Source organism: Furipterus horrens, unplaced genomic scaffold (assembly GCF_987537825.1).
Source record: "Furipterus horrens unplaced genomic scaffold, mFurHor1.1.pri manual_scaffold_2, whole genome shotgun sequence".
Lineage (NCBI taxonomy): Eukaryota > Metazoa > Chordata > Mammalia > Chiroptera > Furipteridae > Furipterus > Furipterus horrens.
Window position 1 is genome coordinate 153,173,272 of NW_028327172.1, and position 13,880 is coordinate 153,187,151.

Genomic DNA, 13,880 nt, shown 5'->3' on the forward strand with positions numbered 1-13,880 from the left:
TCTCCCTGGGAATTAGGGACATAGGAAGAGGTTGAGAGAGGAACAGAATTAAATTGCTTTTAAACTTAGCTGCCGATCCCCCCCCCCCCCCCCCTTTGGATTAATGGTCTTTAGTACATATGTAAGGTGCTGGGGAAGTGGAAAACATGTAAAGTATCAGTGTTATTTTCTTAATGATGACCTTTAGAACTAATGGTAAGTTTTATTTGAGGAGTTTCAGAAGAAAAAGGCTCTGTGTATAAATCTGTATTAGTCAGGGTTCTCCAGAGAAGCAGAACCAATAGGAGATAATATAAGAGAAGATTTATTGTAGGAATTGGCCCATGCATTTATGGAGGCTTGAGAAGTCCCATGAACTGCCATCTGCAACCTGGAAAACCAGGAAAGCCAGTAGCATCCTTTCTCTGCCTTTTTGTTCTGTTTAGGCCCTTAATAGGCTAGAGGATGCCCATCCACATTGGTGAGGACAGTCTTCTATACTCAGTCTGCTTATTCAAATACTAATCTCTTCTGGAGACACCCTTAAAACACACCCAGAAATAATGTTTTTCCTGCTATCTGGGCATCCCCTTAGCTTAGTCACATTGATACATAAATTAATCATCATAGTACCTAAAAGAATTGAAAGCAGTAACTCAAACAAATATTTGTGTATCTATGTTTATAGCAGCATTTTTCATAATAGCCAAAAGGTGGAAGCATCCCAAGTTTCCATGAGTGGATGAATAAAGAAAATGTGGTATGTGCATGTAATGGAATTTTATTCAGCCTGTAAAAGAAAGGAAATTTTGACATGAGCTACAGCATGGATGAATCTTGAGGATAGTATGCTGTGTGAAATAAGCCATTCACAAAAGGGCGAATATTACATGATTCATTTATGTGAGGCACCTAAGGTAGTCAGATTCATAGAGACAGAAAGTAGAATGTGGTTCCCAGGGGCTGGAGGCAGAGGGAGATGGCGAGTTTATAGTGTCTGGAGGTGGATGGTGGTGATGGTTGCGAGGAGAGATGGTCTGGAATGATTAGCTAGTGTTTGGACAGGCCTCTGTTTCTGAAACTTTAGGATGAACTGCTCACTCAAAGAGGTGCTAGATTTTTGACCACTATCATAATAGCACAATCCCATTCTACCTCACCTGTCTTAACTTTTCCTTACCCTACCCTGTTTTATCCATTAGTAATTTGGAAATTTGCTAATTAGGAATGGTTATTCACATTATGGCTTATTAGGAGGATTATAATTCTAAGTATAGTGACTAAATTTCTGACTTAAAGTGAACTCGAAATATCTGTGACTTGGAACCGGCCTCTCTTCCTTGCCTGTGTTTTCTGGGGAAAATTGAGTTTAGTACTGGCCTCCATGGGTATCATGTGTTCTTGTTTCTATAGCTTAGCTTGTAGAACTTCCTAAATGAAGATCATTCTAGAATTGTTAATGTGATATTAAAACTAATGGTCTTTTCTTTTTCACTATATTTTTCTTTTTCTCACTTCAAAATAAACGTACTCATTGAAGAATAAATACGAAAATACAAACAAAAACAAAACAAAATCAGCTCTAATTCCATGAAGTAAATTATAAAAACTTTCAGTCTTGATTTTTTAATGCATAGATGTCTTTGTATGGATATATTTTTATATTTATTGATTCATACTACACATGTCTATTTTGAATATCTTTTAAGGAATTCAGCCATCTGCCTTCACCTGTAACAAGTGCGGCAGGGATTGTCACTCCCTAGTCGGACTGCACAGCCATTCTCGGCGGTGCAGATAGACTCTCAAGAAGCTACGCCATCGTCTCTCGAGACAGACGGCTGCTGATGACGATGATAAGGAATTCAAGGCTTAAGTATTTGTTGCTTTAGTGTAGAATTGCCACTAAAATGATGAAAAATCATTTACTTTTTATCTGGTTTGTATAAGATTTTCCATACAGCTTTAAGAAAATAATATTTTACAGCTTGTAATTAATCACCCAGTTTGGAATTAATATAATAATAGATTATCCAAGCAAGTGTATTACAGTGTTGTCATGTAGACTTGTTAATGAATTGGTACATGTGGTGAGTTAGAAACCCACTTATTTAGTTGTGGTCACTTGAAGTGACAATTTATAAATTCTTTTCCTTAGATACCTGGAGGTTTTCAAAATGTTATTTCAGAATCTTATTTTTTTAAAAAGAGAGAGAGAGAGTAGTCATTTATCAGAAAATGAGAGATGGTACGTCAGCCATTTAAATGTGCACCATATTACTGTAGATTAATTTTTTGTATCTTTTTGAAATGCATTATTTTTTGCTGTTGCCAGAAACCTCAACTTCTAAGCTTAAATTTGTGCATGTGTGCTTTCAACAGATAAACACAGGTGCATTTTTTTCATTTGTAATTGTACTGTAAACTCTTTACTCTCTGTAGATTTCAGCAACCAAGTAATCTTTAGTCATCCTGTGAATGCTGATCATACAGTTACCATTCAAGTCCCGAGGGAGGGAGGTTTGGAATAATGGCAGTGTACCAGGCTTTTGCATGCCACTTCATCAGCATAAAATAGTTAAGTAACTAAGTCTTGCTATCTCAGCATAATGTCTCAATTGAAGAATTCTGTTAGCTTAACTGACCAAGGACAAACATTATTAATTTCAACACAAATTAATAATGAGATTTTATCAATAAATACTAGTTTATAGAAGCTGTCTCCTTTACTTTCATATTTCTTAAACTATTTTCTATGGATTGGGATAGCAGTTACTTGACCTAGTTTAATATTTTTGTTAGTGTTGTTCTAGATGCACAGGAAACCTATGGATTCTGCTGTTAAAGAATAGAGGAGTATCTGAGAGAAAAGTGACCTTCGTATCAGCTTTTTATGGTTTTATATGTGGTTTACTGGTTGGTGTTTGGGGACAGGATATCCCAGATAAAAAGAAAGAGAAGAGATTTGAAGGTAATTCAGAGGAAGGGTAGCCTGACATTAATAGAATTGTGAGCAGCATGGGGGCTTTGAAGTAAAGGATGTACGGAGAAAGAGGACAGTAAATGAGGCAGAAAGGCTTACTTGGAACTGTTGTGATGAAGAGCCTTAAATTCTCTGCTTTGGTATTTGAGCAACTTCTGTAGTCAATGAAGTATTTTTTTATGTTTTTAAGCAGGTGAGTAACTAAAGATAAGATTTGTGTTTTTAGAGAATAACTGTTGGTACTTGGAAGATCAGTTGGACAAAGTGAAGAAATGGAGGCATTGATTATTCAGCAAAAGTGGTAAAGAGGACCTAACTTGGTTATCTTGGGATAAGAGTGGAAGAAATTCAAGAGGAACATTAGTGTAACTTTGTTGGGGTAAAGAGAAGAAACACAAGATAAATGAAATTTCCAAGTGAGTAGCTTATGATGCTGTTATTTGAACTGGTGAATATGCAAGGATGGTGTGTTATGAGAGAGAGAGAGAGAGAGGGAGGGAGTACTCAGGGCACAATACTGAGTTACAAAAAAGGATTATGGAGAGTTGTGGGCTTGATATTGAAGAGGAAATTGTCTTTTGTTCCTTTTAGGCAATTTTTTTTTTTTTTTTACCAACGATAGACCTCTTAATTGTACACACCCTTATGACTTCTATTGTTCATCTCTTTTCCCCATGGCTTTTCCCTGTGGTGTCCATCACCTCTTACCTACCCACCCTCTAGGTACAGTGAGTCTTTACCTACCAGTGTTCTTAGTTTATAGTGTGGCACTACTTACAATGATTGCACAGTTGTCAGTTTGCAGCTGTTATTGCAGGTTGGTAGCACGGAAATGACTTCATCAGTATGTTTGTGTATGGCTTTCTACAGATAAACATTGGTCAGGTCTCACAGCTTTCCTTCTTGGGACCTGCCTTATTGTCTATGTCAGGGGAGAAGGCAGAAATGGTGAGAGACCAGATGGTGTGAAAGCGGTTGCTCAAGTTGTTGGCACTAAAAAAAATTTTAGTATATAAAAATAAGGCATCAAACCCTATAGGAGTTGAGCAACCTTGAGTTTCAATAACTAGGTTAACCACCTGGGAAAAAAAAGTAAGGAAAATAATTTACCATGAAAATGATATCTATTAAAAGCTTTTCACAGTTTAATTATTGAAAGGCTGCTTTTCATTGGTTTGTGTAATGTCAGCTAAAAACAGATTTTGAATGTGCTTGGACAGACCATCACTTACTTCTCTGCTTGCTGGGCTTCCTCCTGCTTTCCTTTACAGATCTAGTTAAACCTGTACTGTGAACACTCTGAACACCATGTCCCACTTTCTCCCTGTTTAGTGCTACTTTGGTGCTCCCAGACCATCCTGTGCACACACCTCTCCGTGGCACATAGCTCATGCCACTGAAATAGTTTCTTACCTGTCTCTTCCTCTCTGTGCTAGGCTGTTGGCTCTTAAGGACAGGGACTCTTACTTTCATCTGCCACCTAGCTCATAATTAGTTTTTAAATGTTAGCTAAATAGGTAAATATAGAAAATATCAGTATAGACATATATATACTTAGTGCAGTCATACTTTTAAGATATGGACATATAGTTTGTAAGATTTTATATTTTAAAATTAAACAAAGGGTAATATATGCCCCACCCCCCCTAAATTTTGGCTTTCAGTGGAAAGACGGCCTTTTGGAAAGTTACATTTTTAAGTTAAAATTGATATGCAATTTTCAGTAATGAAACTAAAATTTTAGTCTTCTATCAACTGAATATTGGCTTATTGACAATTTTTTTTGTCTTCTATTGTGTTCAGTGGCCTGATATAATAATTTAGCCATATGGTAAGGCAGAGTTTAAGCAGATAAATTACCAAAGGCACATAGATGTCTTTCCAAATGAATTAAAATAGAATTTAAAAAAATAATCTTTTTGGTATTAAAAAGGTAAGGATTTGGATATAAATTAAGATTAAAGTTATCTTTTATATATGGTTCCTCATTTTTTCCGTTCTGTGGACAATGGGAGGGCTGTTCTAGTCTGTGTATAGATAAAGTGGAACAGGCCAAGTCTATTTTTAAATAAAAAATTGGGCCATGTGCAGAGGTACTAGTCCCAGTTCAGTTGTTAATTGATGACAGATATGGCCCATAAAATTAACTTTTTTTTTGTCCTTTTAAAGGTTTTGTGGGGGTATGTGTGTGAAAAATCCACTTGTTTTTGGTGGTGACAATTCATGAACAAGGTTGTTCAGTTTTAAGTACAGAATACTTCTTAAAAATATTAGAAAATAATTTTTATTTGATTCATTTATTAAAAATACTTTTTTTGTTGCTTATTTATTTTATTTTAAATCTTCTTCCTTTGACTTACCTTCAGAGTAAGAAGCAACTGGTGGTATGGCTTTCAGAATTGTCTTTTAAGTAGTTATATATTTTATAATACCAATTTATTGAGCCATGGTGAACTAGTTTGCCCTAAGTTCAGGTAGATTGAGTTCTGTTAGTGTCTTCTGAACAGTAGTATACATAAAAATCACATAAGGTACTTAAAAAATACCAGTTCTTGACTACCACCACTATCACAGTCCCCAAACAATATTACAAGTGACTATTCATCAATAAACTTAATTGTTGGAAAGTGAGAATGTGAAATACTAGTTTTACCATTCATTCATTGTCAATAAACATCTTCTAACTATATTCTTCTACTTAGAATTACTGTTATATCTCTTAATTTCAGACATCACTGCTGCCTTTATTTCTTGGTTTATCAATTTTGAAAAATATCACATTTGAAAATTCCCTGACTTTTTAAAAAAATAGGGACCGTTCTCTTCTCCTTTTCCTTTCTGCATTGCTTGATATTTATCTAATTATTTTCATTTCTTCTGTTACTTCCTTTGTTACTTTAAGTAATAAGTGTAAACCTGTATTTCTGTCCTATTCACTTACTGAGCTTGGTAGACTCTGCTTGGGCTTCACCTCCTCAGGCTGCCCCTGGAAACCACCTCCAGGCAGAAAGCATGGGGGTGGCAGAGCTCACCTTCGCTGCTTCTCAGGAATCACAGTCCTGTGCTACTTGTGCATGCATGAAAATAATTTTCTGTGTTTCATTGACTTTTCTAGGTGTTTATGGAAGGTAATTTCCAACCCTTTGTCTGGAAGCTGAAGTCTTTTAACGACTTCTTAAATGTTGAATCTAGTGATTAGTTTCAGAGCCTTTATGTTGAAGTTTTTGGATTGGTACCATCAGGTTCCCGCCTTTTTGAAATGTTCCTTCTCCTTGACTTTTAAATACAGTAGTCCCTCTCTATATCGTGGCCTCACTGTATCGCGGGATTTAAAAAAATATTATATTTAATTATTTATCGCGGACTTTTCGCTATATAGTGGGATTTTGTGGTACTGTATATGTATGTTGTTAAAGTTACGTAGGTTTAAGATGTAGAATATGTTAAAGAACATAAGTAGTGTTTATAAAAGTGTGGAAAAGATTAATAAGGGAGTGGGAAAGGTTAATAAGGGACTGGGAATGGTTTATAAGTGTGTGGGAAGGGTTTATAAAGCCTTCAAATATATATAAATACTAAACTAAATGTAAGTTTCCTACTTGGCGGATTTTCACCTATCGTGGGGGCGGGGGGCGTGTCTAGAACGTAATACCTGCGATAAGTGAGGGAATACTGTACTGTCTTTTTCTGTTATACTTTCTACTTCAGACTTCCCATTTTGCCTCCTTTACTAGGTCCTCTTACTTTGTCTGGTAACTTAATTATATTAATTTTACTAACACTTAAAATAATAATAACAATAGTGGAAGTCACTGTGTCAGACCATGTGCTAATTGTATACTTACATTATAATTTTAATTCATGAAGCAACTGCTTAGTATTCCTTAGGGTTCTATTTTCTTCCTGCTCTCATTCTATGTACTGTCTTAAGATATTGACTCCACCTACAGGTTAATGACTTTTATATTTATATTTTTAGCCCTGATTTCTGTGCTGAGCTCCCAGTCTGTATATCTAACAGCCTGAGTGTTTTCACCTGGATCTTCAAAAGGAGTATCAACCTGATGCAGTCTAAATGGAACTCCTCTTTGCTCCTCTCTTTTTATCCTATTCTTCACCTTGACATTATTTAATCTATAAACAGAAACGCACACAACAAAAACTGCTCCACATAAACAAAGGTATAATCTGCCTGTTAATTTAACCTAATTATTTCTTAACTCTGGCCCTGCTTCTCCATTCCTACTCTAGCTTCCTGTGTTTTGTGTCTGTCCGGTTCTACCAACTTCCTAAATGATCTCTGTCTCTAGTTGTGCCCCTCTAAAATCTGTAATATTTCTAAATTTTAAGTCAGAGTGTATTTCCTGGCTTCAAGTCTTCATTAGTTCCCTAAATGCTATTGTATAACGGCTTTGTTTTTTAACATGACATGCAAACTCCTTCTGTCATTTGCTTCTCCATAGATACTTCTCTTGCTGCTCCTTTTGCCTACTCTGTAAGTCAGTATCGTTCCTGACTGTACCAGGCTTCTTTTTATCCCCTCAAACCTTTGTTCTTGCTGCCTCCTGTATCCTCAGCTTTTACCTGGCAAACTCTTTATTTCTAAGGTTAGTTACTTGTTTCCAGGTCTCCATGGTGTCCTATGTGTAGCTCGAGCATTGTGTCTTATTATGCGTTTAAGTGGTTTTTGTCACATTTTTTCTATATTATGGGGTCCTAGAACACAAGACATTTTTTTATTTATAGTTTTAATATTAGCACCTACCTGAGTACTTGACACTCGATTCATTTTTAGGTAGTGTCTATCTTAGGTGCTGACAAAACTGCCCATTCTTTTTCCCAAATTGGGAATATGGATGTTTCCTAGTTTTCTCACATGTAACCAAAGGCCTTAATTTTGCTTTTACTTGGGCGTATGTGCTTGCATTTGTTTGTCCATCCAGCAAATCCCATTAAGTTCTACTGTGTGCTAGACAGTGTAGCAGCCATAGTGCGGGCTGAACATTGCATTGAATTTATATAATTTATAGACTAATTTTTGGAGAAGTAACATGTTTACAAAGTCCAGTTTTTCCATTTAGGAACATATCTATTCAAGTATAATTTTCGGTGTCTAAGGAAAGTTTTATAAGTATTCCTCACTTAGTTTTCTACATTTCTGTTAGAATTTATTTGTGTTAAACAGTTCTTCTAGTGTGAATGAGATTTTTTATTCTGTTAATTCCAACTTGTCATTGCTCATGTATGGGGAACTGATTAGATGATCTTGTACCTGGCCAACTAATTAAACTTAGTAGATTTCATGAACTTAGGTTTTCAAATATTGGTTATGTCAGTGACAAATATCAGGGTTTTTTCTTCTAGGTATTCATAAGTTTAATTCATTTTTCATAGCTTGGTACATTGCTTAGGAGCTCCAGTACAGTGTTGAATAAACGCATCTTAGTATTATTCTTGACTTTACTGAAAATGCTTTTCATAAATGTCAGTATGATGTTTATTCTAAATAATTTTTTAAAGTCATATTAAGGAGGCATCATGTATTTCTTACTTGCTGACTTTTATCCTGAGTCCATGTTGAATTTTATCAAATACTTTGTTGGTCAGTGGAGATGACCATATTACTCTGTTTAGGTAAAGGATTACAGTAAGAGATTTCCTAAAGACAGAGTTTCTTAACATATCTGCTTTTTTCCTGATTTATTTAATGCACCTCTTGATTTGAGAAACCCTGTCATAAAGGGAAGATATATACACAACTGCGAATACACAGTATAAAAAGGTGTTCTCAGACACGTGATTTTTTGCAGAAACTAGAATTAAAACAGTTTACAATGTCCTTATTCCAAGTCTATGAAGAGTATTCTGCTCTTGACATCTAGTGAGGCATTTAAAACTAAAAGTGTATGTTAAGATCAAGCATGTAAATCAGAGTTGCTGCTCAGTCTTAGTTTTCCACTTTTAGGAAATTCACAAATAAGGAAACTAGGAATAAATTAAATGATTTGTTTATGACCACTAAGAAATCGTAACTGAGAAGGAATAGAATGTAGTAAATAGTTAGCTGAAGTCATATATCTACTTTATTTTTCATTTATATTCCTGATTTAATATTAAAGCTCTGAATATAAAAATATTTCTTTTGATAGTTTTCTGAATAATTGCTGAATTATTCATGTGTAAGGCTTTTTGCGTCATACAACTTGTTATTTGCCAGATCTTGGACTAAAACCCACAACTCTTCTAGTCGTATATACTTTTAAGGTGAAGGAAAATTATTAATCACACTTTGGATTCTATTTGAATCTTTAGTTTTTTTCGAACTATGAATATTAAAACTGTTACTTCCTTAGATAGAATATATACACCTGTATATGTTTTTAAGTGAATTTTAGTATATATGTTTATAAATCCTTGTTTTACTTAATTTTAATTTATAAATGTTATGCCAATTTAAACATGAATATTTCAAATTTTTTGCAGGCAACGACACCTCCAAGTCAAGGACGCCCAGATTCTCCCGTCTACGCTAATCTACAAGAACTGAAACTATCCCAGTCTGCTCTCCCTCCGCTTCCTGGGAGCCCAGCAGTTCAGATTAATGGAGAATGGGAGACTCATAAAGATAGTTCAGGACGTAGTTATTACTATAACAGAGGAACACAGGAAAGAACTTGGAAACCCCCTCGATGGACTCGGGATACAAGTATTGGCAAAGGAGATTTCCAGAGTCCAGGAGATCAAGAGGTATGAGTAATCAGGAAGTTGATCAGTGAGTTACCAAACTTTGTTTTTTGTTTTTTGTTTTCATTATTCAGAGACAAACAGAGTGAATAGGTTTGTATCTTGGTACTGAAATGGTAGAATACTTGAAATCTCAGATACCAGATCTTCTTTCCAAGTTTCATTATGTTAATGCTAGTTACTGCTTAATCTCTTAACTAGTAGACAGTAGCTAACCTTGAAGTGTGCTTACAAGTTGCAGAATTAACTGTGTTAAAGTTACCTAGTTCCAGTGGTTTCCTTCATTTGCTGATATGCTGGAAGCTAATTAAATCACTGTTCCTGCCCAAGCAGTGACATTTTTTTTAGAAAAACAAGGAAAGAAAATAATTAATGTGACTTAGCCAAATACATAAAGACAGATATTTAACTGATTAAAACACACACTTCATTGGTTTGGTCTGCAAGCAGGATACTTCTCAGTTTCTGTCAGTCAGAGGTACAACATCACTTTCTGTTTATATGTAAGGGAAATAAGTATAATCTAATGTCTATGCTTCAAATGGACCATCCTGTAAGTCTGTCATTTCATTCTACAATCATTTTCTCTAATGGGTGTTCATACTCTTTTCCCCCTCCCCCTTTGGTTTCACCTTTCCCCACACTTTTTGATGAAGGGTGGTATGGTGAATTGGCAAGCTGTATTTTGAGAAATACTTATCTCCAAGTTCTGTAGACATTCCTTGGGGCTGTTTTAGATATGCAGGAAAAGCTTGGTTAGGATTGATATACTGGTGTTAAATCCTGCTGATTAATAAATAGACAGAGCCCCTGCACCTGTGTAGGACACCCTGCTTTTATAAAAAGCAGCTGGCTTTTACAATTAACAACTCTAGAGCTGGAAAAATCAGGTAACACCTCCTGTATTTAGCAAAATCTAAAAGCTTTTTCTGTTAATAACCCCTTTTCTTGTCCTATTTTTCAGTTGGTTATTTATAGCTTTGGTTTGGTGGTAACTTGTACTTTTAGTGTTCAAGAATGAGATTGAGAATAGTGAGAAAAATTGTATTTGGTTACTGTAATAAGAAAAGTGTTAGGAAAATTATTTGATATGTAGATCTAGAAAGATTTGAAAATAAATTATCCTGTGTGTCAACAATAAAGTAAAATCTTATAATTTGGGAGAGTTGGGGAAAAGTCTAAATTATAGAATGATTTAAAGGATACACAGGAACTTCTAACAACATGTTTTTTAGCTTTCTATTTCAATAAATAGAAGAGTGATTTATATATTAGAGTCTCAGCTTACACTACCAGTCTCTGCACAAATTGTAAAAATAGGTATTTCCAAAGTGATTGGAGCACATCTTCCAGTATCCTTTGGGAAAGGTTGTGCATGGGAGGCAGAGTTTGAGACTTTATGAAAATGTTTATATTCTACTCTCATATATAATTGCTAGTTTTCCTGAATTTAAGGCACTTCGAACTTTACTTATGGCAGGCTGGGTCAGCTGCTTATTGGGGAGTTCCCAGTGTTAGAACCATTAGGTCTTTCCTTGTAGACTAATCAGAGTTTCCGTACAAGTCTTAAAATCTTCTGTCTGGAAAGTCAGGGCTGCCAAGGTCTTGGTAGTCAGCATTCAATTTGCAGATAATCCCTAGGCTCCTCTCTTTGTGTTTCATACACATGTCCCAATTATGATGTCTGAGTTTTAGTCTTCCAACTAAGACTCTTTGTTTTTTCCCTCTTGAGAGGGAATAAATACTATACTTCTGCTGGCCTAAGGGAGAGGTGTGCTCTCATCATCCAGGAGTGAAAAGGGATTTTGGCAGTTTTAGCCCTCGTTTAAGTACTGCTTTCACCTCCAGTTCCGGGGATACCTAATACTTCAGTTCCTGAGCCATTTGAAGATTCTTTATAAATTTGTTGGATTTTATCTTCCCTTTGCAGCTCCATTCCCCACTCCCACCAGTTTAGATTCTGCTTTCTTGTTCTGCATCTCAGCTTTCAGAGTTTTGGGACTGTTGTCTCTTCTTGTGAGTTTGGTCTTTTAAAACATATCTCACTATTTTTATTGTAGTGGGGTTTGAGACGGAGAAAGTGTTCAGTCTTCCATCTTAAGTAGGATGCTTATTATTTTAGTGGTTACCCTAGAACAAAGACTCTCGACTGGAGACAGGTTTGCCTGGGTGGTGGCGTTAGACAGTGTCAAGACCATTTTGGTTGTTACAGCTGAAAGAGTACTACTGGTCTCCAGTGGATGGAGGCCAGAGATGCTGTTGAACAGCCTATCATTCACAAGACAGCTCCCACCACATACAATTATCTGGCTCTGAATGTCAGTAGTGCTGCTGTTGAGAAGCCCTGCCTTAGAAATTTTAACATGCATACTATCAAATTCTAAAGTTAATCAGTATCTTCTTGCTCCTTAAAGGCATACAAGAACTCTACATGTTTTGTGCTATTGTTGTCTTATATTTTATTTCTGTTTATAGCCCCATTTTTATTGTTGTACATGGTGACTCTTAAAATTAATCCTTCTATTTACCACTTTTTAAAACCATATTTCTTTATAAAAATTAGATTATCTTGGATAACTTTTCTGCTGTCTTAAGTGCATACTTTTGAATTTCCTTAATGAGGCTCTGTTAGTGATAGAGTCTTAGTTTTTGTTTATTGGGAAATTTATTTATGTTATCCTTATATTTCAAGAATGTCTTGACTGGGAATACAGATCTAAGTCAAATGTTTACGTGTTTGTTTTTTCCTAATTTATTAAAGATTTTATTCTCATGTTTTCAGGCTTCCATGGTTGATGATGAAAATTCATCTGTCATTTTGATGGTCTTTCCTTTAAGGGTGGCTTGTCTCTTCATGCTGACAGCTTTTAACATCTGTCTGTAGTTTCACTATGATGTGATATGATGAAGGTATCTTTTTCTGTTTCCTGCCTCGGCTTTGTTGGGACCTCTGAATTTGAGGAGTCCTATCTTTGATCAGTTTTGGAAAAGTCTTAGCCATTATCTGTATATAGCTTCTGTTCCATTTTTTCTTTCTTCTCATTCTGGAATGTTGAGTAGATGAATGTTTAGCCTGCTTATTCCGTTTCTATGTCTCTTGATTTCCCTTATAGATATTTAAAAGTGTTACCTCTATGTCTCTTTGAGTCATTCTCCGTACTTGCCAGATGTAGCTCCTGTTCATTATTTCCTTCTTCATCTACATTTTTATTTGATGTTAAACCAATCATTGAATTTTTAAAAAGGGTTATTTTTATTTGTTTGATAGCTTCCTCTCTTATTACTTTGAAAAGTTTTAAACCTACAAAAAACTAGAAGGATAGTATAGCGAGAATCTGTACCAGAAACTCTTCACATAGATTTACCGATTGTTAGTATTTTGCCACATTTGCTTGATTTTTCTCTTCCTCCCTTCACCCTCTTTTTTTTGAACCATTTGGAGCAGACAGGATAATTATTTTATTCTCTTAAGTGTATAGACATTTGCCAGCAAACCACTTTTTTTGGTGAAAAATAGATTTACCACAAAAAATTTAATGCTAATATATTATTTAATATGCAGTTAATATTCCATGTTTCTCACTTGTCAAGTAATATACTTCATAGTTTTTTTCCTTCAATGAAGGATCTGGTGAAGGGTCATCTATTTCATTTATTTGTTATATCTTTTTTTAGTTTTCTATTTTATTTTTGATTATTCCAGTAAAAAGGTCTTTGAAAGTCTGAGTATGCTATTTCTCTGCTGTCACTCATGATGTGTTGCTTCACCTCATGTACATGCACGTGTGTGTGTGTCTTTACATGAGATTATAGTTCTTGGAAATTCATATATAGGAAGTTGTGATTGTTTGTTTGTTTTTAGTCCTCACCTGAGGACATTTTTCATTGCTTTTAGAGAGGAAGGGAGAGAGAGAAACATTACTGCATTACTATGTGCCTGAAAGGGGCATTGTACGCAGCAGTACCAGGGATCATCCATTCCCAGTCTGGATGTAACTTGCAACCTAGGTATGTGCTCTGACCGGGAACCAAACCCATGACCTTTTGGATACGGGGGGGGCAAAGCTCCAACCAACTGAGCCACACTGGGCAGGGCACTGGAATTTTCTTCTTTTAGGGAGTGTTTGCTGTTGTATCTGCCAGGTGCTTAGGCATACTGATATCCTGTGAAAGT

At 35.5% G+C, this 13,880-nt stretch overlaps 1 protein-coding gene across 3 annotated transcripts in view; it reads left to right on the plus strand.

Moving 5' to 3' along the window:
- ARHGAP12 (Rho GTPase activating protein 12) overlaps nt 1-13,880 on the plus strand; it is an 84,995-nt gene that overhangs the window by 26,375 nt on the left and 44,740 nt on the right. For all 3 annotated transcript variants that reach the window (XM_090266648.1, XM_090266646.1, XM_090266647.1), the window contains exon 3: nt 9,446-9,709. In XM_090266648.1, the coding sequence (XP_090122774.1) occupies nt 9,446-9,709 (264 nt within the window). The remainder of the gene's footprint in view (nt 1-9,445; nt 9,710-13,880) is intronic.